This window comes from Pseudorasbora parva, chromosome 20 (genome assembly GCF_024679245.1).
Source record: "Pseudorasbora parva isolate DD20220531a chromosome 20, ASM2467924v1, whole genome shotgun sequence".
Taxonomy (NCBI): Eukaryota; Metazoa; Chordata; class Actinopteri; order Cypriniformes; family Gobionidae; genus Pseudorasbora; species Pseudorasbora parva.
Genome location: NC_090191.1, coordinates 7034976 through 7061986, shown reverse-complemented (window position 1 = coordinate 7061986; position 27011 = coordinate 7034976). Strand labels below are relative to the sequence as shown.

The following is a 27011-nucleotide window of genomic DNA, read 5'->3' as shown; positions in this document are numbered from 1 at the left end:
CTGCAGTCGACCGGATCCAAGCCGTGTTCGGATCAGATGGTGGACCTGCTCCCAGACGTGATCAACACATCCTGGAGCGTCTGCTGAGACCGTGTCAATTGGTGTATCTTCTGAATTTGCCTCTCAGGCACGTCATCCTCAATAAACCCCTCCGGCGCAATAACTCCGACCTTTCAAGTATTCATATTCTTGTGTAAACGACGCGCCATCCTCAATAAACCCGTCTTTTGCGTGATACCCAGAAATTTAGAATATTACAATCTAATATGTTTTCTGACCTGTAAGGTTGCCTGAATAATAATCTTACGCTGTGCTGTGTCTTAATAGGCCAGAGGAGAACTGAGTCTGGTTTCTCCCAAGGTTTATTTTTCTCCATCATGCCCTGGTGGAGTTTTGGTTCCTTGCCACTGTCGCCTTTGGATTGACTTGCTTAGTTGGGGACACAAACATTTCAATCTAAGTTTCTAAATATAACTAAATATCCAAATAAAATTAATTACTAAATTAACTGTATCAATTATATCGTTGATCTGACCACATTGTCACTATATGATACATTGAAATTAGCTGATAACATCACTGTTTTCTCCAGAACAACTGTACACCAGAAATCAAATTTTGTTGCAAAATTGTCCTGTTTAACACTGAAGCTACTTTGAAACAATCATCATTGTAAAAGTGCTATATAAATAAAGCTGACTTGACTTAATGTGTCTTTCTCAGGATATATTCTGTGAACGATGTTAAATGACACAATACCGACTGAGAAATCCCAAAAATGTTCTCAATCAAATGAGGGAAACATATTAACCCAAACTAAACAACTAGATGGAGGAGAAGCGATTTAAACAAACAGATCAATTGGTCACTGCATTTATCATTAATTCAATCAAGTTTATCTGAAAACAAAAGTTTGGATTATTAAAACAAAAATTGCTGTATGTGGAATATTTTCCCTAACCATTTATTTAAACAACTCGGTGGTATCAATTTCTTCCTTAGCTGAACTAAACACCACTTTAATTATTTGATTGTCACAGGCAATTCCTTATTTGTATTTTGAATAATACATCACATATTTGGTTTGAGTCTAATATATTAATAGTTGGTCAGTTGTTGAATTCTGATGGTGAGCTTTTGAGTATTACTGAAGTAAATTTAAGTGCCGTATTTCTATATTGAAATATGAATATTGTATTATCATGCATTTTATTTCCGACTGAATAATATCTATATTCATCAGTCAGAGCTACAGTTAATAGATCTAAATGACCTGATTAGCCACTTGCTTTGGCAATGTACCACAGAGAAATTTTGGTCAGTTTTATTCATGTTTATCCAATCTTGTTTTGTGAGTGACTTTTATTTCTGTTTTAAAGACGTTTTCTTTAGTTTGTTTGACTGTTCAAAAGAAAACATAGGGAAATATTACATAATTAATTTGTGTTTCTTACAAACTAAACTCCACATACATATGCAACATTTTTATTGCTCTAAACCTCTTTTCTATATTCAAAGATGATCTAGAGAAGTATATGGAAACTATCCAAAGCTCTGTTAAATCCCAAAGCTTCAACCTTTTTGTCTATTTAAGGTGTAAGTTACATTTGTTTATGCTGTTTTTATGTTACCCTTATCTGTGTCTTTGTATTTTTTGTCTCTTTTGTTGTTGTTATTCCATCCATGTCTATACGTATTGCTTTAATATTGTGATGTTTAATAATGTTTAATGTAAAAAAAAAAAATAATAATTATCATCATGTTTGAACTGATTCTCGATAAAGAGCGAAATGAGACACCTTCTGTTTCTCATTAGTTTATGTTATTTTACTCACACAACGCTTATAAATGTTTAAAAAAAACAACAACAATGCAGTGTTAGATTGAATAATACATAACTAATTCGGCTTCGCTTTAAAAACTTTAAACACTGTAAACGCTTTAAACACTTTAAAAGCATAAAACACAAACCTTTCTCCAGCAGAATCACAACCGATGCAGGAGCGCGGCCTTATGATGTCATACACCAAGACTAAAATAAAAGTCCCTTTCACTGCTGTGTAATCACAAGTGTGTAGAAATGTACATAGAAAATATATATTAATACAAATAAGAAAAGGTGACAGAGTTGAATGTATTATTGAAATACATTTAATAACACAATGGTAAGGTAATAATAATACAGTTCACTTTGAGAGATACATTTTTTTTTAATTTCTCTAAATCAACACAGTAGCCGACTTTAATTGTTACTATATTATAAAATATAGAAAACACATTAATGAGGAAATATCCATAAATAATATAACAAACTTAAATTATATTTTTAACAGGCCTTGAATTTGTGGCTCTACAAACAGGGGAACTGCAGTCTGGATGCAGATATGTGTAATTTGAGTGTAGAGAGACTGGAGTGGATCATTCTCAGGGAAAGGCTAATGGATGAACCGTCTGGATGATGAGACAATGAACAAAACTACTGTGACTGTAGATGTGAGTCTACATGGTAACTGTATTAATAACTTACCATTGTATTATTATACAGTATTTCAATAACACATTCAACTCTGAATTTTGTCGTCTTTTTAAATTGATAATTTCTACGTGCAGTAAACGTGACTTTTATTTTGGTATTCAAGTGTGACGTCATTAGGCAGCGCCGCGCTCTTCATCTGTTGTGATTCGGCTGGAGAAAGCGTTTAAAGGGTTTAGAGCGAATCAGAACGAATGAAATATTATTAAAAATCAACTGCATTGCTTTGTCTAACGTTAATCAATGTTGTTTGATTGAAGGAGCGTTCATTTAACTCTTTATCTTGAATCATTTCAAACATGAATTCTGTCTCTGGAGAGTGACGAGAACTACAGCTGATTGAGACAAGCAAATATTTAATTTGGATTTATTTTTATTTCTATTAATTACTCTTATCCTAAACAGGACCAACACAGAAAACTCTTGGTGAAACGACTGAGATCCACATGACACTATTATAAAGATGGAGTTTATTAAAGAGGAGCGTGAAGACATGAAGAAGGTGTTTATTAAAGAGGAGAGTGAAGACATAAAGATGGTGTTTATAAAAGAGGAGAGTGAAGACATGAAGATGGAGTTTATTAAAGAGGAGAGTGAAGACATAAAGATGGTGTTTATTAAAGAGGAGAGTGAAGACATGAAGATTGAGGAAACATTCAGAGTGAAAGATGAAGAAACTGAGGAACAAACAGGTTAGTTAAAGTCTCAAAATTAGTTATTAGTTCCTTAATAAGATTTCCAGCTCTACAGAAATTAATATTTATGTTATTAAAAATTTCTAGAAACATCTTATAGCAATTCACATTTCTCATATTTATATGCCTATTTAAGCCTTTATGTTTCTAAATAAGCCTAATAAAAAACTATGTTTATATGTCTTGAGACGCAAATCAGCATATTAGAATGATTTCTGTCTTTGGATCTTGGGACACTGAAGACTGAAGTAGTGGAGCTTTAGTGTTGAGCAAAAAATACATCTTTCAAAAACTTTATAAAATCTTACTGACCCCAAAATTTTGAACACTAGGGTATGTTGCAGATTGGTTTTTATAATGTATTTTGGTATATATTATTAATGTAATTTGTCTTTGAATGCCTTGATACATGATTTGAATGAACAGTTGGAATATCATTATCAGTAGCTTTCCACAAGGATGGTTGCAGACCATTTTCTTTTTGCATGTAGTCACGTTTTAGTCTATAAAGTCTCAGATTAAACGAATGCAATCTTTGCAAAATGTTAACTGTTTTACATTGATAGAGTTCTGCCCTGAAAATAAATGAAAATCATTATCCCGAAGTTGCAACATTTGATATGAACTGAAATAGAAATAGTTTCAGTGAATGTGCTGCTTTTGAGCACTTTTCCTGTGGCATGCTGTATGACTTTTGCTTGTCACATGATAATTCCGCCTTAATTTATCTTCTTAATTGCAGGACTTTTAGATGTTCTGAGAAAATATTTTCAATACAAATAATGATCAATGATGCGTACTTTCTAGGGGTGTAATGATTCGTTTTAACTTCGATTCGACTGAAATAAAACAGTCCCACTGATTTAAATTTTTGGCTCTGTCACTGAATCGTTTCGGATCATATCGTTCTAAATGAACCAATATCGTCCTTAAATCATATCGACAACCTCAAATCGTGATATGAATCGAAACGTTCAAACGAATCGTTACACCCCTTTCTTGTTACTCTCGTTTTCATGAGAGTTCAAAATAAATCTTTTCATTACTACTGGAGCTGCCAGTTTGAATGTATGAATGAGGCATTTATATAGCGCTTTCAAATGTACTACTGTACACCCAAAGCGCTTTACACTCATATCAGGGGATCTCTCCTCAACCACTACCAAGTTTGCGACATTTTAAATTATTATTAAATAGCGAGCAGAACCCATGCCTATCGCGGCAGCCCTTCTAAAATAGTGTTAAAAAATTCACTCGTTTTCATTCACTCCTTCAAGTGGACAATATTATTGAACTAATTTAGGGAATAGTGAACGAGGGTATAGGGGTTGATTTCAAACACAAACTTGATTACCATGCACAGGTGCATTTGATTACGGTTTGAGCTAAACTATAGGGATTACTAACCCTGCGTCCCAATTCGCATACTATCCATCCTAAATAGTATTCGAAAATAGAATTAGTATGTCCCAAATCGTAGTATGTTGAAAAGAGTATTCCAAAGATTCCCGGATGGTTTACTATTTCCGGTCCGAATTCGTAGTATGGATCGATGGGCACTCTAACGGCTGATATTGCCCACAACCCATTGCGAGTTGGACGAGGATTCGATTAGAACTACAAACGCGGATAAAAAGCGTTAAAAAACTACAAACATGACAGATGTGCGAGTTCGACGGTTAAGTAGAAAAGTTTAGATAAAGGGGTTTGAGTGACCAACTATCAATATTTAACCCGATAAAAATATATTTATTCAGTGTTGTCCGCATTATATTTCACCTGCAGCAGCATTGTGAACTTTTTAAATGACACGTTTGGCCATTAACTTTTAAATGCATCATTATAATTAAACTGCAAACACACGAGGAGAGTCTCTGACCCACAAAGACCCACACATGGCAGATCAACAAGTGGCTACATTTCTCTCCGATACGGTAGGAGATTAAACTGAATGTGGAGGATTTGAACTATGATGAATCTGACGATGATTGACAGGGCAGATAAACGGTGACGGGATGCTCGTAACTAATCGACAGAGTCCGTTAAAGATGGCGAAGTAGTATGTCCCGAAGCTTGCATACTTTTCTGCTGCACACTCAAAAGTATATACCTTTTCTTCACAAAAAGAGTACATACTTTTAGGAGGTAGTATAAGTAGGCGAATTGGGACGCAGCATAAGGGATCATTTAAGAAATAAATCGATGAAAAATACTACAAAAATTGTCTGATATACTGTTACAGTGTCTTTTGTAACTGGTAGTGAGCCGTAACTCTTTTCAAAAATTGGATAAAGTAATAAAGCAATAGTGAAACATAACCTGCCAAGTATCTTTATTCACCAACTTGCAACACAGAACGCCTTGCTAAAACCAATGTGGGAGATGCAGAATGGATAAAAATAACTAAAAAGAGGACTTGAATAAGCCCATTAATGGCATTAGTGTTGAGTCATGCTCTTAACAAATTGTGTTTTATTTCCTCTTTCCATATTGTGAATAATAAATATTTTAATTTGCTTGTTACACAATGGGGCCTAACTTATTGTAATAATTATTTAACCTAGCCTACTTTTATAATCAGAATTATTCATATGCATCCTCACGTACAAAAATGCATTTTAATTGTTTGCGTGCTGGAGGTACACGATTATTACATTGCGTGCAGAGTGACGTTAACATTTAACCTTAAAATGGTCCTCATTTCCTGTTTACTAATCAGGGCTTTGGGGTCAGTGTGAACCCAAAATTTAAAGCATAATTATATAAAATATATACATTTTCAATAATACAAATAATATATCTTTTTTTTTTTTTGTTAACTCCTCATCTATGCATTAATGCTGTGTTTTGGGAGATTTGAAGTACTTTTGTACCTATTTTCCACAATAATCCGAAACTACACCATTAGCTAGCATGTGAAATATCATTTTTTTTAATGAAAAAGTCACTTAAATTATTATCCAAATTTAATTTACATTTTTTCTGGATATTGATCTAGGTGTTAGGTGTAGAATTCTGCCATCTGGTGGTTAGTGAAAAGCAGAAGGGGATTTCAGTTCAAGCAATAACTTGTTTTGACGAGCAGAAGGCCATTGAAAGCCATTCATTTTACTGGATATGTCCAACTGCTCATAAAGTCACACCTAAAGACAAAACTCAGAGTCAGATTGTAGTTGCGTATTATTGAACATTTTAATGATTCAAGTGTAAAAAAATTATACTATAAAATAACTTTAGAATGTAAATTAAAAAAAATAAAATAATAATGTGTACATAGTCAACAGAAATATCCAGAAATGAACAGGAGTAAAAGTGGACAACAAATAAAGAATTTTATAGTCACATGCTGAACACTGAACATAAAAGCAACAACACATAACCAAAAATATGTTAAATACATGGTGTAAAACACACGATAAAATAATCATTTCGCGCACATCTGGCACAAGAAGACTGTGTGAGCAGCACAAATGGATCTTTTGCAGGTTGCACACTGCTTGTCAGTTTTTATATCTTTAGCGCGTGGACAAACCTGACACCTTGTTCGCTTTGATGGTTGAGGTTCAGTGGAAGGCCCTGGAGCATCGGAAGTATCCCGGTGTCTCTTCAGGATTGTTGCAGATGCTGGTGCATAAGGCAGGTGTTGCCGTCAATCCATGAGAGGGGACACCAGTGCTGCGTTCCAGTTCGTTTTTATCATGCCCTTCACTCGCAAACTTCCCTCCGTCTCGTTCACTCGGATGTGCGTCATGCCTACGTTGCATGAGTGCCCACTACTGGCGGAAACTTTTCAAATGGACTGAACTGGAACGCCCTAAGCCCTTGATCACTTGGAATCCACTATGGAGTTGATATATTATTTATTTTTTACCTTTACGAAACTGTTTAATGCAGCATTCTATATGTATATGGATGTGTTTGGGTTGTTTTAAATGTTTTTAAAAATAGTTATAGTTGTTTGTGGTGGGGTAAATTAAACGTGATATGTGGTGACGTCACAATCGCGTTGCATTGTGGTATATGAAGCTGCCTGAAGTGTACATATGAAGTAGACTCGCTCACTCGGTCAAAATCGAGGGAGCAAGGGTCTGTCCATACAAACTTCCCTTGTCCACTTCACGAAGTGGAACACACTTGAAAATGGCGGCAGGGATTCCCCCAAGGGGAAGTGCTTAGGGAAGTTTGCAAGTGCGTGTCTTAAAGTGGAGTGGAACGCAGCACAGAGCTTTCCCCAGCTGCTCTAGGAAGATCCTACTTTTTGTGTTCCTCCCTCTCTCCCATGATGGACTCACTTCTCTCCACACCACAAAGGCATTTATGGCCGAGACATCAAGGATGCTGGTGAAGACAACCATAGGCCAACGATTCGTCTTGCGCTTGCAGCTGTAGCTTGCAACCATCTGCAATATTGCAAACACACACACACAGAAATTAGTATATCTGCTGGCAAAAGAAATACCACTCACTCTATCACCAACTTTGAAAATTATAAAAAAATAATGTATCAAATCATAAAATTTGTAAAATACCTTGTCAAGGTTGTCAACTCCGCCTTTACAGCGGTTATAGTCCAAAATGACCTCTGGCTTCCTGTCCTCCCGGTCACTGATTTTGGTATCCTTGTGACAGGTGCTCATGAGCAGCACATTTTTATGCCTTTTGGGGCAATATGAGACCAGACTGTGCGTCTCCGTGAATGCAAAATGAGATGAGAACACAGCTCTGTCTCTTGTTGTCAAAAGTGCTGGTGGGAGTTCCGGTTTGTTTTTGCGAACTGTGCCGACCATGGTCATTTTCCTTTTCAGGAGCTCCTGGCCAAGGGCATAGGATGTAAAGAAATTGTCACACGTAACTGTGTGTCCCTGGAGTCCGGTGGTCAAATCAAGGACTACACGCATGCCCTGATTTCTCTCAGGTGGTCCATCACGAGGCTTGCCGGTATAAACTTGCATGCTCCAAGCATAGCTCGTCTTGGCGTCACATGCTGCCCAGAATTTAATTCCGTACTTTGCTGGCTTACTTGGCATGTACTGTTTGAACATGCATCGACCTCGGAATCCTACCAGGCACTCGTCCACTGTTATGTCTGGACCAGGGTTAAACATCATTGGAAGACGCTCAACCCATGAATTCCAGAAGTCCTGAATTGGTGCCAACTTGTCATTTTATTTTTGGGCAGATATTGTGGCCTTGTCATCGAAACGGATGACTCTTGACAAAATTTTAAATCTTTTAAGTGGCATGACAGCACCAAAAATTGCACGCCCAGTTTGAGCCTCCCACAAACTTTCCAGGTTCTCATTGTTGGAGCGATAAACTCCTGCAAGAAGGAGCAGACCAATATAAGCTTCCATATCTGTCCAGTCCACATCCCTCCAGTCAGCACCATATACACGCCTTCCTTCAAGATTTGTCATTTCCACCAAGATGCTTTGGATGCTTGGTGGAAAAAATAATAAAAAAGCAGACTTTATGTCCTCTACACGAGAACACACATACCTAGTTGGTCCAGGTGTCAACTTTGTAACTCGTGCAGCTGGTGATCTCCCTGGCCTCTGTGGAGGTGGAATGGTTGACCAGGTTATTTGCCCAGTTTTAATAATTAAGGTTTGATCTGCATCTGCCTCCTCACCGTCATCCCCCAATTCCTGGTAATCCTCTTCCACCTCTTCAGGGGTATTGCAGTCCTCTGGCTCAGAGTCCTCAGGCTCAGAGTCTTCAGCGTTCTCTTCATTTTCGCTGGAATCCAGCACATACTCCAGTGTCTCAAGAAGAGTGTACCTCTTTGCCATGCTGCCAGCACTCTTTTATACCTTTTGCGTGGGAACAACTTCTATGTTTTCAAAACACAAATTCAGCTCTTGCATCTCAACATAAATATTCTCAGAGTGGAAAAGGTCAGATGTCTTTCATCTCTGTTCGATCTCCTCTTGCACTCTGAATCTGTGAACATGCATTAGGCCGCACACACACGTATTCTGCATGTATGGCTGATTACCGTTGCCTAATTTGAAAATGCTCTTGGTGGCAATCATTCTCCCCCTTTCTCTCTCTCTCTATACAAAAGCTCTTTGTGGCAGTCATAATTGTGTGTGAGTGTGTAAGTGAGTAAATGTGTGTGTGAGTGAGTAAATGTGTGTGTGTGTGTGAGAGAGAGAGAGAGATTGAGAGCTTACGTGTGCGTGTCTATGTGTGAGTGTGTGTGCGTGTGTGTGTACATATGTGAGTGTCTATGCATTTGGTCTCACCCCTTTGTAACTATTTTTTCTGCATTTGTGGCTGATTTTATTTAGCCAAATTCTATACAAATGCTCTCTGTGGCAGTCATACCTGTGTGTGTTTGTGTGTAAGCATGTGTTTTCTACATTGCATTTGTGCTCAAGTACCAGGACTTAATTTCTGTGTGGAAATTTTCAGATTTAAGTTGTATTTATTGATTTTTCGTTTTGGACAAAAGGATTTTAAAAAAAAAATGCATTTCCCATTCATTTTCAATTGGGGTCATATTGACCCCAAAGACCAGATTAGTAAAAAAAAAAAATTTGCATACCTTCGGAACAACCGAATGAAGCCGTTTTTTTTGTGTGTGTACATGTATAGGTGAATAATGTAGGAAAAGTCACAACGTTTAATTCCTCTGAGATGAAGGGAACCCTTTTTTTAACTAATAGTCGATTGGGGTCATATTGACCCCAAGGACAGATTGTTAAGCTAGCACTATCAAAAAAAAAAAAAAAACTAATGAGGAAAGTTGACAGCGTAAATAAGGCATACAACTGTTGTAATTTTTGTGGTTTGCACCTCCCATTCCAAGTGGTGCTCGAACTTGGGTCTTTCCACATGGGAGTCTGATGCTGTAATAATGAGGCTAAAGGCTGAAAATATTTGCGTAAGCCACTACTAGAGTTTCTCTTGCCATGAGGGGAGATTACCTGCACAGCTCTCACTAGCTTGCCTCTGTTACACTATTGTAACATCGGCCTTTAAAAGCACTTTTGTTGCTACATAAACAATTAAGGGACCAGAGAATTCTACATTTCAATGAGTCATATTTATTTTCCAATCACCACACTTTAAGAAAACGGCTCGGGTTATGTATATAACCCTTGTTCCCTGAGAGGGAACGAGCACTGCGTCGGAACGACGATTTGGGGATACTCCCTTAGCATGAACGCGTCTGAAGTATGAATGAAACTAGTCCAATCCTTATTGGTCCTACGTCATGACGTAGATGTGACGGCATACCCGGAAGCTATAAAGGGGAGCCCGGCGCATAGTAGCGTCAATTATCGCGATGAAGCATAATGCTCTCAGGCGATACGCGGTGTGGCGACGAGACGCAGTGCTCGTTCCCTCTCAGGGAACAAGGGTTACATACATAACCCGAGCCGTTCCCTATATCGAGGGAACTTCGCACTGCGTCGGAACGACGATTTGGGGAACGAGTACCCACTAGGCCACACCAAGGATACGCCTGCCCTATTGTGAGCTGGAGACAAGGCACAATCAGGACTGGAGTACCCTGCCGCCGGGGGTCGCAGGGAGGTGTAGGCTGTAAAACCTTATAAATGTGTGCTGAGTAGCCCAGCCAGCCGCTTCACAGATGTCCTGCATAGGGACTCCGGACAGAAGGGCCACCGAAGAGGCCATGCCTCTAGTCGAGTGGGCTCTCAAGGCAATAGGTGAAGGCAGATTGCGCACCTGATATGCCAAGGCTATTGCCTGCACAATCCAATTACTGATAGTAGGGGTTGACGCAGGCAGCCCTTTCTTGGGTGAGCCAAAACACACTAAAAGTTGGTCTGATTTCCTCCACTGAGCTGACCTTTCCAGATAGATCCTTAGGGCCCGAACTGGACACAAAAGGAATAATCTCCCTTCTTCCGCCGTCACATGGGGCGGAGGATGAAATGCCTGAAGAACCAAAGACCTGACCGTACTGGATGGAACCTTCGGCACATACCCTGGCCTAGGGTGTAGTACGGCCTTTACTCCTCCCGGGGCAAACTCCAAGCAGGTTGGCGTGATGGCCAAAGCTTGAAGATCTCCCACTCTCCTGAGTTGGACGCTGCCGCTAGATGCCCTAACACTATCTGAAAGTGTTTCACAGTGATACTCTGGCCTAGCTTTATTCTTGAGACTACCGCCAGAATGGTCTTGATTCGTGCGGGGGAGAGTTGCGCCCGCATCGAAACCGAATCCCATACTACCCCCAGAAAGGTCGTTTTCTGGGCTGGCGCCAACACGCTCTTTTTTGTGTTGAGCCTCAACCCCAAGCGTTGGATATGTGCTAGAACTACATCTCGATGTTGAACTGCCATTTCGGACGACTGGGCCAGAATAAGCCAGTCGTCGATGTAATTTAGCACCCGGATGCCCTGAAGTCTCAATGGAGCCAGAGCTGCATCCATACATTTGGTAAACGTGCGAGGGGAAAGAGCTAGACCGAAGGGAAGCACTCGATATTGGTACGCTTCGCCCCCGAAAGCGAACCTCAGAAACTTCCTGTGGCATGGAAGGATGGAGACATGAAAATAGGCGTCTTTTAAATCTATCGTGACGAACCAGTCCTTGGGCTGGATCTGACTCACGATCGTGGGAATGGTTAACATCTTGAACCTGAATCTCCTCAGAGACCGGTTCAGATACCTCAGATCTAAAATCGGCCGAAGCCCTCCATCCTTTTTTGGAACTATAAAGTACCGGCTGTAGAACCCGGCCTCCCTCTCCGACGGCGGGACCCACTCTATGGCCCCCTTTGCCAGCAAGGATTTTACTTCTTGTTCCATTACCCGAACCCGCTCTGGCACCACTGCAGTCCATGTCACCCCATTGAACTTTGGCGGGGGGTGATCGAACTGCAGTCTGTACCCTATTTCTACAGTACGCAGGACCCATGTGGATATATTCGGAAGGCATTTCCATGCGCCGAGATAATCTACTAAGGGAATCAGCCTCTCGAGGCTGGTCTCGGGTGTTATTTGAGTCTCGTTTCCCGTCCCCTGAAGCGGATGCCCGGCAGGGGACGAAATACGATTTTCGATATTTGGACACTCGTCCCGCCCAGTCGCAGGTCTTACTCGAGGCGACTGGATCGAAACGTGCCCTAGGAAAAACGATGTGGCCCGAAGCGTCTGTGACGGCGGGATTACCACATCGTTTTCCCTTCGAGAGCGTCGCGCGAGAGACAACCTCAGTTGTTCCCGCGCGAGGGGGACCGCTCTCTGAAGCCCTACCACAGCTAGGACTTCTTCCCAGCAGCCTTCTTAGCGAGAAGGACGTTCCTTAGATCGCCCTTCTGCACGGAAGCCTGCTGGTGAGAGCGCCGCCTCTGTTGCCAAGCTCCCGGAGGAGGGGCTCTAGAAGCGACGCTCTCTTTTTGCACCTGACGGTGCGAGGAGCTGGCTGACGGCTGCGGCTGCCCACTAGTGGCAGCCTTTGCTGGTTTTGGCCGACGAGGGAGAAACTGTCGGAAGGCTGCTGACTGTTTCCTCGCCTCCTGAAACCTGTCGACGACCGAATTAACGGCGTCGCCGAACAGGCCAGAAGGCGAGATCGGGGAGTCTAGGAGAAAAGTCTTATCTTTCTCCTTCATCCCCGACAGATTTAGCCATAGGTGTCTCTCCACTGTCACCATAGAGGCCATGGAGCGGCCGATGGCACGGGCCGTCTCCTTGGTGACGCGGAGAGACAGATCAGCAGCCTTCCTAAGCTCTAATACATCCTCCGGGGAGGGACCTTCTCCCTCGTCAAGCTCTTTTAATAGGTCGGCCTGGTACGCCTGCAATATCGATAGCGTGTGCAGAGCGCTACCAGCCCGACCCGCCGCCATATATGCCCTGCCCACCAATGCTGATGTGTCCCTGCATGGCTTGGTGGGCAGTACCGGGGCTTTTAGGGACGATGCCGATTCGGGTGACAGATAGCTCGCGAGAGCATCTTCCACCCGCGGCATCGTCCCGTAGCCTGCTTTGCGCGCTCCCATAACATTAGCATAATCTAATACTGGGGGGTTGGATATGCGCGCGGAGTATGGTCTATTCCAGGACCTACACAACTCGTTGTGCAGGTCCGGAAAGAACGGCAAGCCCCGGCGAGGCGACTGAGCCCGGCGCGAGAGAAACCGGTCGTCCAGCCTGCTAGATGGCTGGACTTCCTGCCTCTCTTGTGGCCAATCGATATTTAACTTGGCCACGGCACGAGTCAGTACCTCGATAAGCTCCTCTTGGGCGGGTGGGTGCGGTGGTGACATATATGCGGCCCCACCCGCCTCGATGTTGATATCTTCCGGATCTTCGGATCCGGAGAGAATCAACATCTGATTCTCCACCCCGGGGGAAGAAGCCGCTTCGCGGGCTTCCACACGAGGTGGGAGAATCTCTGAACTATCAGAGGAAGATTGAGAAAGTGCCTCGGCAGTCTCAATCTCCGCTGATACGTCCAGCTGCGAGCCCCATGATCTGCGACGCCGCGCCGCCTCAGCGGACGCAGGCCCAGAACCACGGGGCTCGCGTGGTTGGCCGGCCTCGTCAAAGACCGCCAACCGAGACCTCAGCACCCTGAGCGTCAGCAGCTCGCAGTGGCTGCAGGCGGCTCCCTCGAGAGCCGCCTGAGCATGCTAAACGCCCAGGCACTGTACACAAAGAGAGTGCGTGTCCGTTCCCGAGATGTAGCGGGGACACGGATGCACGCACCTCTTGAACTCAGAACTAGACATATCTTCGTTCTAGGTCTCTTTTTACTGATATAATATATTATATATATGGGACAGACAACAATAAATAGACAGACAATGTTCAAACACACACAGAGCGTTATGCTGAAGAGCGATAACTGACGCTACTATGCGCCGGGCTCCCCTTTATAGCTTCCGGGTATGCCGTCACATCTACGTCATGACGTAGGACCAATAAGGATTGGACTAGTTTCATTCATACTTCAGACGCGTTCATGCTAAGGGAGTATCCCCAAATCGTCGTTCCGACGCAGTGCGAAGTTCCCTCGATATAGGGAACACAACACATTAATGTCCTGATGCAAATGAACCACCAAAAAGTTCAGTCTTTTATAGTAGCACCTTGGCTACTAAGAGCTCAGTGTTTGTAGATGTATTAGTGAGATGGAACAGTACTCATTACTAGATCATCACTGAACAGTAAATCATTACTGATGAAACCACATCAGCCTGTGACTGGGTCTCCTAGTGGCGGTAGATAAGCTGAAGTATCTCATACAGGGAGCACTGGATGTTAAGGGCATTGTTGAATGTCAATACTTTTTTGGACAAGTTCTTATTTAGTAGAGCGGTTTCCTTATGCTTCCTCAAGGAACACTCTGCATAAAACAGACAAACTCAATGCTACCATTAATACATTTTCACATAACATATTTACATGCACCTTACCAAATATGTAAACAAACAAGACAATCACTGTAGGACTCACATTTGAGTTCTAGAACTAGAAGTTCCTCAAAACCTAGTTCCTCAAAACCTCTACTGTGCTTTCCTGTAGCTCAACCAGTAGAGCGTGGCGCTAACAACCCCAAGGTCATGGGTTCGATTCCAAGGGAAAGCAAGAACTGATAATAATGTAAAATGTGTACCTTGAATGCAATATAAGTCGCTTTGGATAAAAGCGTCTGCCTAATGCATAAATGTAAATGTAAAACCGGGTACAAACTAGTGATGTTATGTATGACACTGAAGCTTCGATGTGCGTACCGCGCATGCGAGACAATTTGTAGTCAAGCTCCGTATTGGTTTCCCAGAGTCACGTGATCAATGACAAATGAAGCCTCACTTTCTGTCCAATCACGTGCACGTTTTGCTTTGCGTCTCACTAGGTTCGAACTCCAGATCGAGTCCCTGCTGGCTCAGTCAGTCTGGTTGATGGGTTTGTGAGGAGAGAGCTGTACTTTAAAAGTTAATCAATACATTACATTTAGATAACTAAAATGTATTTGATACTATTTATTCTTTTTAGTTGTTGTGTCTTTTTTTGGTAAAATATTTGCACTTTGTTTAGTTAATTTGGTGTTAGGGGATAGGGTGTTGGTGTTTAGAGTAATAAAAAAGGAGTAATGCCCTTTCACTATCTGGGAATATTTTGAGTTTATAGCTTCCAATGTGTGTATGCTTTAAACAAGAAATAAATGGGGAGCTACTGTCTATGAGGAGAGTAGACCAACACTGTGAAACAGCTTTTATGTCTTAATAAAAATAATTCAAAACTATATCAGTTTTCTGTCATTCACTGTACACAGGCATTATCACTGCCAACTGTCATAAGCAAGTGTCATATTTAATGATCATATCACAAAATGTCATTATTCACTGTGTGTGGAGAGAGTATGCCTACATTAGATCTTCTTGAATCATATAAACTCATATTATATTTTATTGTTGCACTTTCATTGGTAAATTAATTTATTTAATGGACAAATTAAACAGACATGTAAGGCTTTTATTTGTACACATTGAAACGATGGAGTGTTGTGTGATTGCTTTGTCAGCGCATCTTTCACAGGCTTCTGGCTGTTTTATTTTAAATAGGCACCAGATGGTGTTGTTCTTGACACTCTTGGCGCTTCGAATCTTTTCCCGAAACAGTCAGGGTAAAGCCTCACTGCTTCATTTTCACATCCCTAGTACAAACACAAGTCTTCTGAGAAAGCTTATCCATGTGGTTAACACATCCTTCCTACCTCCTGCTTCTTCTCTTCTCCTATTTATGCTAACAGGTAGTTCAGTGGCTAGAGCACTCCCTAGTGGCATAATCAAACATTGCATGCACAGCAAGCTAATGGGACAAAGGTAACAGTAAAACTGTTACACAATCATGACAGATATATTTCACAACCAGCCACTATCAAAACAATCTGGCTGCAGGCACAGGCCAGATATTATCGCTGGCGGGCCAATTTTGGAAATTAGATGTCAAGGGCTAGAGTTGAGAATTTCCAGTGGGTGTATTGGGGCAAGTAGGACACGGATCAGGACCCTCTAGAGCAGGATTTTACACCTCTGTTATAGGCTCTAGCATACATGTTGGTTTTGGTGTCTATTGTATTGTGCCATTAAACTGGGTTTAACTATTATGTGTTTGTTTTTTCACCTTAGACCTAATGGCAATGAAAGAGGAGACCGAAATACTCAATGAAAATGAAGAGAAAGAACAACATGAGAATCTTCATGATTTCAGAACTGGAAATAAATCTTTAAGTTGTTCACAGACTGAAAAGACTTCCACTCGAATAGAAGCTCCGAAAAACCTTGAAGAGAATTCTGTAAAGAAGCCTTACACCTGCCAACAGTGTGGAACAAGCTTCACTTGTAAAGGAAGCCTTGACAGGCACATGAGAATTCACACTGGAGAAAAGCCTTACACCTGCCAACAGTGTGGAAAGAGTTTCAATCAACATGCAGTCCTTAAAGGCCACATGAGAGTTCACACAGGGGAGAGCCCTTACACTTGCTCTCAGTGTGGAAAAAGTTTCACTCATAAAGTAAGTCTTGACAGGCACAGAAGAATTCACACTGGAGAAAAGCCTTACACCTGCCAACATTGTGGGAAAAGTTTCACTCTAAAAGGATGCCTTAACAGACATGTGAGAATTCACACTGGAGAGAAGCCTTACACCTGCCAACAGTGTGAAAAGAGTTTCACTCAAAAAGGACACTTTCAAGACCACTTAACAATTCACATTGGAGAGAAGCCTTACATCTGCCAACAATGTGGAAAAGGTTTCAAGCAAAAAGGAAGTCTTAATTGCCACATGAGAATTCACACTGGAGAGAAGCCGTTCATTTGTGATCTCTGTGGAAAGAGTTTCAGATATAAAGATGCCTTTAAGCGCCACATGAGGATTCACTTATGAGGTAACGATTTGTCCTCAGTGTGGAATAAGTTTCAGACATAAAAACTGTGTACAGTCAAACTACCTTGTGAATCGATAGCCTCTGAGCAAGGTCACTATCTTGTGGATAAACTAAGTACTGCAAAAAAAAAAATTAAGCGCATGTTACAAAAAAAGTAAAATATGCGCATACAATTCTGATGTCACATGCACTGTACACTGACCCTCGCATACGCATAAAAAGTGAAGTATACTTTGGCCTTTAGGGATCATGTAATAACTCATACCGGAGATATTTTCATGTGGCATAAAGACTGAAAAGCAGAAACAAAGCCAAGTTTGAGGTTCACATTAGAGTTTAAGTTATAGAGAGGTCGTTCACCAACCCTCTAGGCCTGGATATACTCACAGAAAAAATATTTTCCGGTCTTTGCTTTGAGCAGATGAATATCCCAAGTGTCTTTTAAATTAACATGTATATATGCTATGCATTTTCCTTTTAGTAACTAAACAAATGTGATGAGAGAACTGCAGTTATGAAAGCATCAGATCATAATGTTGTGGAAATGTTTGCACCAGATCTGCAATTCAGCTCCCCATACAGGGAAGTTTAATATTACTAAAGTTAATACAGGGCTCTCAAGTTTTGAACTGAGTTCAGAGTGAGATTTCGGCCGTGGGTTTGGCTGGGTACGGGGGTCTGATATGAAAAATGACAAATTCGTACAAATAAAATAAATATGTATTTAATTAGTGTGTTTGTGAGAGAGAGAGAGAGAGAGAGAGAGAGAGAGAGAGAGAGAGAGAGAGAGAGAGAGAGAGAGAGAGAATGGTTAGTGTTGTTTATTGGTGTTGGTAGCAGGTTTTTGAGGCCTTCAGTCCAGAGGATGGTGGCACCTTAACATGAGCATGGTCGTGCTGAAGTGAGCTGTGGTTTACAACAGAGATTATTTTACTCTCAAATAATCTTAGACAAGCTGCCTATGATTATTGTTTGCTATATCAGTATGGTTGTATGTTTTCCTCTCTTTATGACAGCGGAAACAACTCCCACACCAATACACCATCATTTTTTAGCCATACAGATAGACTAAGTACAAGACATAATTATAAACTGTCTACTTTTATTTGTGTACACTCAAAATAACAACAAAGGCTGTGGATTCAGGTAACGGAGCACCCAACTCCATACAGTCTTTATTTCAAATATGTATTTTGTTTATTAAAAGCAAAGTTTTTAATTTCAAAAGCATTTCTGAATTCAGTTAAAATAACAAAATGTTAAAAAAAAATGTTTTTGGAACCATGCCAAATTTAATTAATTCTTGAATAACACCTATCCATTAAAAATAATGGCTAGTGCGGTGATGTGGCATAATTTTTGGAATTGCTTGAACATGTTAAACACATCTAATTATTTCTTTAATACATTTTAATTTTAATTTTGCAACTTATATAAAGTATTAGCCTACAATATACAATTTATGTTTAAATTTTATGTTAAAACTAGTGTAGGAAATAGCAAATGTAAATTATATTATTCAATTTGAATTATTATTTTGCTCCAAATGATGCACACATGGTATGGAAAATGTAAATGTAAAATTTGAAATGCATTGCCATTTTACATATTGCATTGCAAATTTTATATCGCTACACTTCAGCTTCCATAAATAGGGGTGAGGACGAATATATTTGATCTGTAATTAATGTTCGAAAAATAAAAATAATATTGAAATTTTACTATATTACTTCGCTGGCCGCAAATGCAGTGAATCCATGATAAATCCCTCTAAATCTCGCAGTTTTAACTAAATCCACTGGGTGGTGCTGTGGAGCGGGTTAATAACTCGACTGTATTTGATCACTAGTGTCGTCTGCCTCGTGATGTTTGGAATTATTACTTAAATGAAAATGATCTTACATAATGGAGTTACTTTTAATTAATTAAAATTAAGTTTAAAAAAAATCACATCCAAACACCAGTGGAATGAGGACAGCTGTCCATCACCGCATTCACGAGTGCAGAAGAGCACAGATGTTCACTGAGTGAGAGCGCAATAACGTACAGCAAAATGCATTTCATGCAAATTATGATTGAGACAAGGCTTCCTTTAAGTTTTGTTGAGGGATTAAGAACAGAAAACAAAGTGCTGTCAGAAACTTAACTTGACACCGTTATCTTTATGTCTCTGCGTCTGTCATCGGGGTTTGTAGTTGCCAACTAATGGTACTTCAGCGAGCATTTGATTCAATGAGCGAGGCCGTGGCGTGAATCACAGAATGTGACGTTGGAATCAGAACGTAAACGTTCTTGGGTGGAGGGAATATTTATCTTACCCAGATACAGCAAATCTATTTTATGATTGGCTGTTCGGTCTCTATTTTTATTAGATTAACTGGTGCGTGGCAGGGCCGTCAGAACTCTTTGGGGAACTCGCTTGACTCCTCTAATAGCGCGCGTATTACCCTGGCGATTTCTCTGCGTGAGAAATACAAGGTGTGGCGTGTGAGCGTGTGAATGGGTTGAAATGCGTGTGTCTCACGCTCAGTGCGTGAGACTTGAGAGCCCTGTTAATACCATCCATAAAATGTGTCCATACAACACAATGTCTACAAGATTTAAATGCAGAATATGGATGGTTTTAATTATCGTGACCAGTCTAATCAGTTAGAGATATAACTGGGACATGTTGCATGGATTTTACCGTCTCAGCTGACTTCACTCGGCTGTTAACAGTTGGGCAGAGCTAATCAGCTTTTTCTAGCTTCCTACATCGCCAGCGGTCTCCCTATTCGAGAGGAGAGGACGCTGCTGTGGCTTGTTCACTGCTTCTCCGTTTCCTCTAATTGAAAACCCTCTACAGTGCAACAGTTGTTACGTGTACTATTGTTTCAGGATTCCCGTATCTGTTCATCACTGCTTGTTACAGTGACGCTTTCACATAAAGTCACTGCCGATGATCGTAAGGTATTCACCCATAGTCACAGTTATTTGCTTGCTGTGTCTGTTGACCTTTCTCTGTGCAACACGGGCATGGCTTACAGCTAACAGACCACTCTCCACAACTGGCATAACGCTGAATGAAATTCAACAACTATACCACTCCATCTGGTACATCAGTCATTAAACAACTTGGACTCCTTCACCGGCCCTGTTACATTCACAGACGTTGCCGTCGAAAGTTTGTTTTCTCCCGGTCTGATCACAACGTCTCATCCATCTGGTCTGGCGTGCGCACTGTTGCATCTCGAACACCTCATCAGGGCGCCATCACTCCTAGGACTAGTAGCGCTGGAGTTTCCATGACAACGCTACGCACTTGGATAAAAACCAGAGAAAACATGGAGTAGATCTCAGTTTACTTCGGCCAATACAGAGACACATTGCTGCATTGAAAATCAAGATGGAACTTTTTAATTCGCAATCCATCACGAACAAATCTTGCCTCATACATGATCATATTCTACAGAATGCCTTACAGAAACCTGGCATCAACCAGATGTTTACTCTGTTTTAAATGAGACCTGTCCCCCTGGTTTCTGCTTCTCACAGTACAGGGCGTAGTGGTGGTCCTGGCTGTCATCTACCGAAGTGATCTGATCTTGACCCCTATAACCCTGCGTTATCTGTCTTTGTTTAAATGCCTAGCATTTAAATGTAAGCACCCTCTTTCCACTACTATGATACTTATTTACGGGCCACCCAAACCAAACTCCTTATTCATCCCAGAGATGGCCAATCTTCTTTCAACTTTCTGTAAAATGTCTGCGAATATCATTGTACTTGGAGATATGAATATTAAACTACACGGCTAATCTGGAGCAGGTTATATTCTGGGTTAGAGATGGCAAACCCAAACCCAGCTGCAAGTAAAGATGCATTAAAGCCACACCCCCTGTTCCAAATTTAGAGACAAATTTGCTTATCCTTTGGCACTTATTTTTTTTAATATATGAATTATAATTACTTTTAATTAATACAATATTTTCATATTATGTCTGTTCTGCAGACCCTCAGAGAGATTTCTGAGTTCTTCTAGTGCATCCATCCTTTCTGCCCAACATGACGGCAACTCCATCTGAGCAGAAACTCACCATGCATTCTTTTAGAAATTCTTCATCAAGACCATGTTTCTGAAGACAGTTAAGAAAGGTCGGCTGTAATCCCATCTGAAGTGCTCTCTAGCTTAAGCAAATCTAAAAAGAAGGTCAGTGGATCTGAATTTTGTACAGATTTTCTGAGGTACACAATCAGACAGGACCTCTTGCCTAATGAGGTACTCTCATCTACAATCACTGGGTGCATTTACATGCACACCAGTAAGCTGATAACTCCAAAAAATCAGCTTATGGAAATAACCAGTTTTCCCCGTTTACATGCAAACCAGTAGACAGACATGCAATTAAAACGCGTTTACATGACTATTTATAAACCGGGTTATTTCCTTGTAGTGCCGTCAAAAATAATAATATCTGTATATATGATTCTTTCAAATATTACATCAGTTGTGATGTTAAATAAAGCGTGTAGCAGTGAGTTTGGTGATACTGCAGATGTTTGTTTAATTTTTGTACATTGAGAACATCTGTAGTTTATTGTGTAAAAGTGTTGATATAGAGAATACTGTGTAACCATATTGGAGTTACTGGGTAACTTTGTGTAAAAGACTCAACAGATGTTACACTTTGTAATGTTTATTTTATGTTTATTGCACTCAGTAATGTGCATAATTTGTTGCTTATATTTCAGAATCACATCCAACTTCACATGTAACACAACTTCATTGTTGACTTCACGTAGGAGTTGAAAATAAATCTTTCTGGATCTCACTCAGACATCTCTAGTTCAAGTTCTTTCAGTGTTTCAGTAGTTAGTTTTCAATCATTTTTACAAGCATATTGCCTGTATTTTTGTAATATATTAAACACTGTTAGTGGTGGCATTCAGTGTCTGTCCACACAGCGACTTGTTTAAATGCAAAAATGTAATATTTCATCTGGAATTTATTTTTGAATAATTTCTCTTATATGTATGCATTCCATAGATTCTTATGTCAGGATTTTAATATAACATTTCATTTTCAGGTGGAGAATTGTTCTGCCAGAAAGACTCGGGAGAATTAATGCTGTAACAATAACATTTATTTAGGAGCTCAGCAAGCAACCAAGTTCTTTGGCGTAGGCCCCATTCGTAATTCGCATTCCGAGGGTACGGAATCTGCGTATCCTGCCTGAATACAGAGGCAGGGGCGCAGCTCACCCCCCGCGAAGTAAGGAAGGGGGCGATCTGGTGGTGGTGGGGTGGATGGAGGGAAAGACATCCTGAAGTCTTTGGGGTAGAGGGGAGATCCCATCTGGTGGTGTTGAGGATGATATGAAAGCCCGGCTGGTTGTGTGTGTGTGTGTGTGTGTGGGGGGGGGGGGGGGGGGGGGGGTTAAGAGGAAAGGTACCATCTTGGTGGTGGTGGGGAGGATGGTGGTGCTGAAGCGGCAGTATCTGCAAACTCAGACATGAGTAAGTACAACCTTTATATGCTACGGTCAAGGATATGATTGGATAGATGAGAAGGTAATTAGTGACGTAACGATTGAGTCTTCCTGGCAGAACCTGCGCTAGCTTCATTTATTCATGGGGCTATTGATGGCTTTAGTAGACTGGTAACATTTTTGGAAGCTTCAAACAACAACAAAAGCAGCACTGTGATGCAGAAGTTTGTCGAGGCTGTCGACCAGTATGGTGTGCCATCAAGAATCCGCTGTGAACAAGGAGGAGAGAACAATGCTGTTTGCATTTTCTCGGAGGTTTTTCGAGGTTCTGCCAGGGGGAGTGCTTTGAGGGGAAGGAGTACCCATAATCAACGGATTGAGAGACTGTTTGGAGAGGTGTTGTTAATGTATACTATTCACTGTTCACCCTTTTAGAAGATGATGGAACAATACATTGCAACAATGAGAGGCATCTTTGGGCACTCCATTACATCTACCTTCCTACAATAAACCGGGACTTGCATCTTTTTGTTAATCAATGGAATCATCACCGTCTGAGAACAGCAAGATACAGGTCTCCATTTCAGATGTTTGTGCGTGGCTGGCTGTTTCTACAGTCTCAAACTCTGACTGGGATCTAGGGAGTGTTCGGTGATAATGAACAGCCAGGCCAACTGGACACTACTATTTGTAGTTAGCACATAACAAAAACACACATGTATTACATTTTTTTACCTGTACCTCATCTGAAGATAACCACAACACATAAAGAGTAGAAGGCCCATCTATCTTCTAGGGTACCTACTAGATTGCTATATAATGGAGTTGGTGAGAATGGCAACTGCACTGAGAACACCTCACTTGCCATGTCATCAACACCAGCAAAAGCAACCAGGTCCTGTTGGAAGAAAAATACATTTTCAGTAATTTAAACAAAATCAATTATTCTTTAAATAAATAGGTAGTTAAGTGAAATTGCAATTAACCTGAAATGACTGAGAGATATTGAATCTCCTCTTCAGGATTCTCCCGTCTGGGTATTTGAGCTGTATCATAATCCCATCAGCCGGCTCAACAATGGCCAATATGTGCCTCTGGCGATCATCTATTGCCTTTTTAAAAATTCATCTTTTTTAATTACATACATATGTCAATATATGTTTAGATTGTAAACCATCTATTCAAACTATCGTTACAATCAGTGCTTTTGTTATGGTGAGGCGAGATAAGGATTTTTTTTTGTTTTTTTTTTGACAATTTTGTTGGTGATTGAATGCACCACATCTTAATCTAGATGCACTACAACTAGTGTATTTGCTATCTGTTAGTGATTAAATAAAGCATTATTTGAGCACTAAGGCTTATTCATATAATAAGTATTGTTTGCCATGCTTTGTAAAATAATACGAACTTACTCACTGTCCAGCTATCAGGTTCAGGCAAAATCTATCACACAACAGTCTTTAAAGGTCCAGTTCTTCGCGTGTTTTTGAAGCTTTGATTATGTTTACAGTGTGCAATATAACATGAGTTCATGTTTTGCGTGTAAAATAAACAGTATTTTTCACACAATTTACTAATCTGTACAGCGCTGTTTTCTCTGTCCTAAAAACTGCCTGATGATTTCCTTGTTCTATGAAGTCCCTCCTTCAGAAACACGTAACGAGTTCTGATTGGGCCAGCGCTTCCCGTGTTGTGATTGGACAGCAGCTTAGCGCACTTTGCCCGGAAAGGTCCTGCCTCTTACCATAACAGGGAGATGCAAGCGCTGAATGCACACTCTTCTTCACATGAGAGAGCAACAAGACCACCCCCCTTTTTTTGCGTGTACTTGTGGGCGGAGGGTTAGTCAACAAACGGTTCTAGTGACGTCATTCTTGAAGGAAGTGCAGGGGTGTAGTCCAAACCGGCCGTTCGCTGTAGGCTTTGAAAGGGAACTTCTGTTAAATAAAATATCTCACTTGGCATTGAACTTTGAGCTTTATAATTTTACAGGTATTATTTATGCTCTAACAGCAACATTTCACACTAACTAAAGTTTAAAAGATGGAATCGCGAAGAACGGGACCTTTAATATTTATAGACCATTAAAAATGTGTGCCCCGGTGTATATACACTGTCAATGTATGTTCATTGTAACCTATTTATTTTAGATGAAATCTTGCAATCACAGTCCTAGACTGTTCTTTTGTACTTTGAGCTTGTGTAAAAATGCCACACCAGCAGGTGGTGGTAAACGTCTATGGTTCACGCAATAACGTGTTAACACGTAGTTACGATGGAACTCCTCACCGTTAGTGCTTCCCACTATATCCACACTGTTCTTACTTGAAATTGTTTCCCACCACTGTCACGTAGGGGCTGAAGGATCAGGATGTCATCGACGGCATATAATTGGAGATGATTTCTTTGCCCGCCTCAGTACTTACTTCCTTCGCAGGATTTCGTCAGGCCTGAAAGGTGTTTGTTGACGACACAAACACAGCACCACACTGCAATTTTCAAGTGTATACACTCACAGCAAAGGACAAAGACTCACCCACTGCACTCCACACACTCTTGGTGAATTTAGGGTCAAAACCCCGTCTGACCAAAGACTCGTCCTGGAAATCGTAGAGACACTGATGCAACGAATATTCAGATTTAAACGTCGCCGCCACGACACCCCAACGTCTTCTCTCGCTCACTGGTCCCGGCTCACCCACAATCCTCCTCCAAGGTGGGGCCGCTCACCTACGATGCCACCAACTCACCAAAAAGGCTCACAGATAGTTCACTCGAGATGATTATGCTGCTGTACAATGGTTTAGGGTACTCACACTGTTACTAACACGAGGTCTCTTTTCCCTCCTCTTTCCAGCTCCTGGATACTTCTCCTGCTACCCGTGACCTGTCGAAAGGGCCTCCTTTGGCGATACTTCCGGTGAGTCTTCCTGTTTTCAACCACTCAGAATTTGTTACGCATGTCCATAGAGCATTTCACAGTTAGGTAGACATCCCAATATACTCAGCCCGGTTTCTGTTTCTGCCAAACCCTTGTCTCCATCTTCGCCCAGCCAACAATATCCTCCGCCTTCTTTCCGCTGCACTCGCCCAAACACTCCAACTCGCACGCCGCATCGGCTCGAAAAAGACTCCCCTCTTCAGTTTCTGAGGCCCTCTTTATACACCCCCTTTTCTTCACACTGCCCAATCAGCGATCGCCCCGCTCATCTATCCACCTGCGATCAATAAAACCCTGATTTCCCTCCCCAGAGTTCCCGGAAGCGACCGGTGTTTGAGGATTATGGCCCGGGCGGAACCAATCTCCGTCACTTTTAGTTCCGCCCTTACAAGGTCTCTGCGTGACATCTACCCTTTTGAACTATAATAACCATTGCTCGTCTGGTGCGATGGTTACTGACGTTAGCTTTATTTCGTTGCTATAATCTCTGTTAGCTGCGTCTGACCACCAGAACTTAAAGATTAAACAAGACAGTTCATTCATATTATTATTAAAGTGATTACAGTCACTGCGGAAGCTCTGGTTGCCATAGAAACGTGCATTAGCTGGAGCAACCTGAAATATGAGCTTTTTTATGCAATTTGAGCGTCACAGAAAACATTTATGTGACAGTTCACTTGAGATTTTGTTGCTGATTTTAAATATATAGTTTAACATTTTTATTACCGTGAGCTTGAATTAAATCTGCCTGCTTTCTAAACGGCGAGAGAGAGAGAGAGAGAGAGAGAGAGAGAGAGAGAGAGAGAGAGAGCTTGTGGTTTTTGTCTTTTTCTAAACCTTATTTCCCGGCTCACACGTTTCTCCTAATTTCTCCTAAGTTTACACAAAACACACAAGCCATGCTGACTGACTCTGATCACGGAATGTTCTCCGAGTCTGATTGACTCGGGTATTACACAAAACGTTAAACAGACCCAGGACCCGAAGTAAAATATTGGGACCCGACCCGGCCGATTATTTAAAATGTAGACCCGAATCCGTATGGGTCTCGGGTCTCGGGTGCTCCGTGAAGACCTCTACACTTCTATCTCCTTTAATGAGTGAGTCAATGAGTGCGTTTACATGCACAACATAAGCTGAAAACTCCCAAAAATCAGCTTATTGAAATAACCAGTTTTCCCCGTTTACATGCAAACCAGTAGACGGACAACGCAAGTAAACCGCGTTTACATGACTATTTATAAACCAGGTTATTTCCTTGTAGTGCCGTCAAGCGGGCACTACAAGAAAGTGTGCACTGTGGATAACGAGTTGAGTGCGCTGTGTCAGCGGGAGATTTACGGCTCATATTATCCCTTATGCAGTATTGCAGCGTTTTGACTGAACCTCTTCAAGGCTACTTCTGCTGCATGAGAAAAGAGAACACCTCTTTACAATTTTCTGGGTCTTAAACGAGTCTTCGTTTGTGATATTTGTCTTTATTTCATGCAAA

The 27011-nt window shown here is 41.1% G+C and overlaps 2 protein-coding genes and 1 pseudogene across 3 annotated transcripts in view; 2 read left to right on the top strand and 1 right to left on the bottom strand.

The window, feature by feature from the left end:
• LOC137049305 (gastrula zinc finger protein XlCGF57.1-like) overlaps positions 1-27011 on the top strand; it is a 250594-nt gene that overhangs the window by 68760 nt on the left and 154823 nt on the right. The gene's annotated exons all lie outside the window — the stretch shown is intronic.
• Positions 2660-27011, top strand: part of LOC137049335 (gastrula zinc finger protein XlCGF52.1-like) — a 61798-nt gene continuing 37446 nt past the window's right edge. The window contains exons 1-3 of one of the 2 annotated variants that reach the window (XR_010899574.1): positions 2660-3225; positions 16349-17107; positions 25436-25498. Coding sequence is in view for 1 of the 2 variants with exons in the window: in XM_067427855.1 (XP_067283956.1) it covers positions 2997-3225; positions 16349-17106 (987 nt within the window). In the remaining variant the exon portion in view is untranslated. Of the gene's footprint in view, positions 3226-16348; positions 17108-21098; positions 21794-25435; positions 25499-27011 lie in introns of those variants that run through there. The other variant, XM_067427855.1, reaches the window with a different exon arrangement.
• LOC137049914 (piggyBac transposable element-derived protein 4-like) lies at positions 7401-9020 on the bottom strand (annotated as a pseudogene).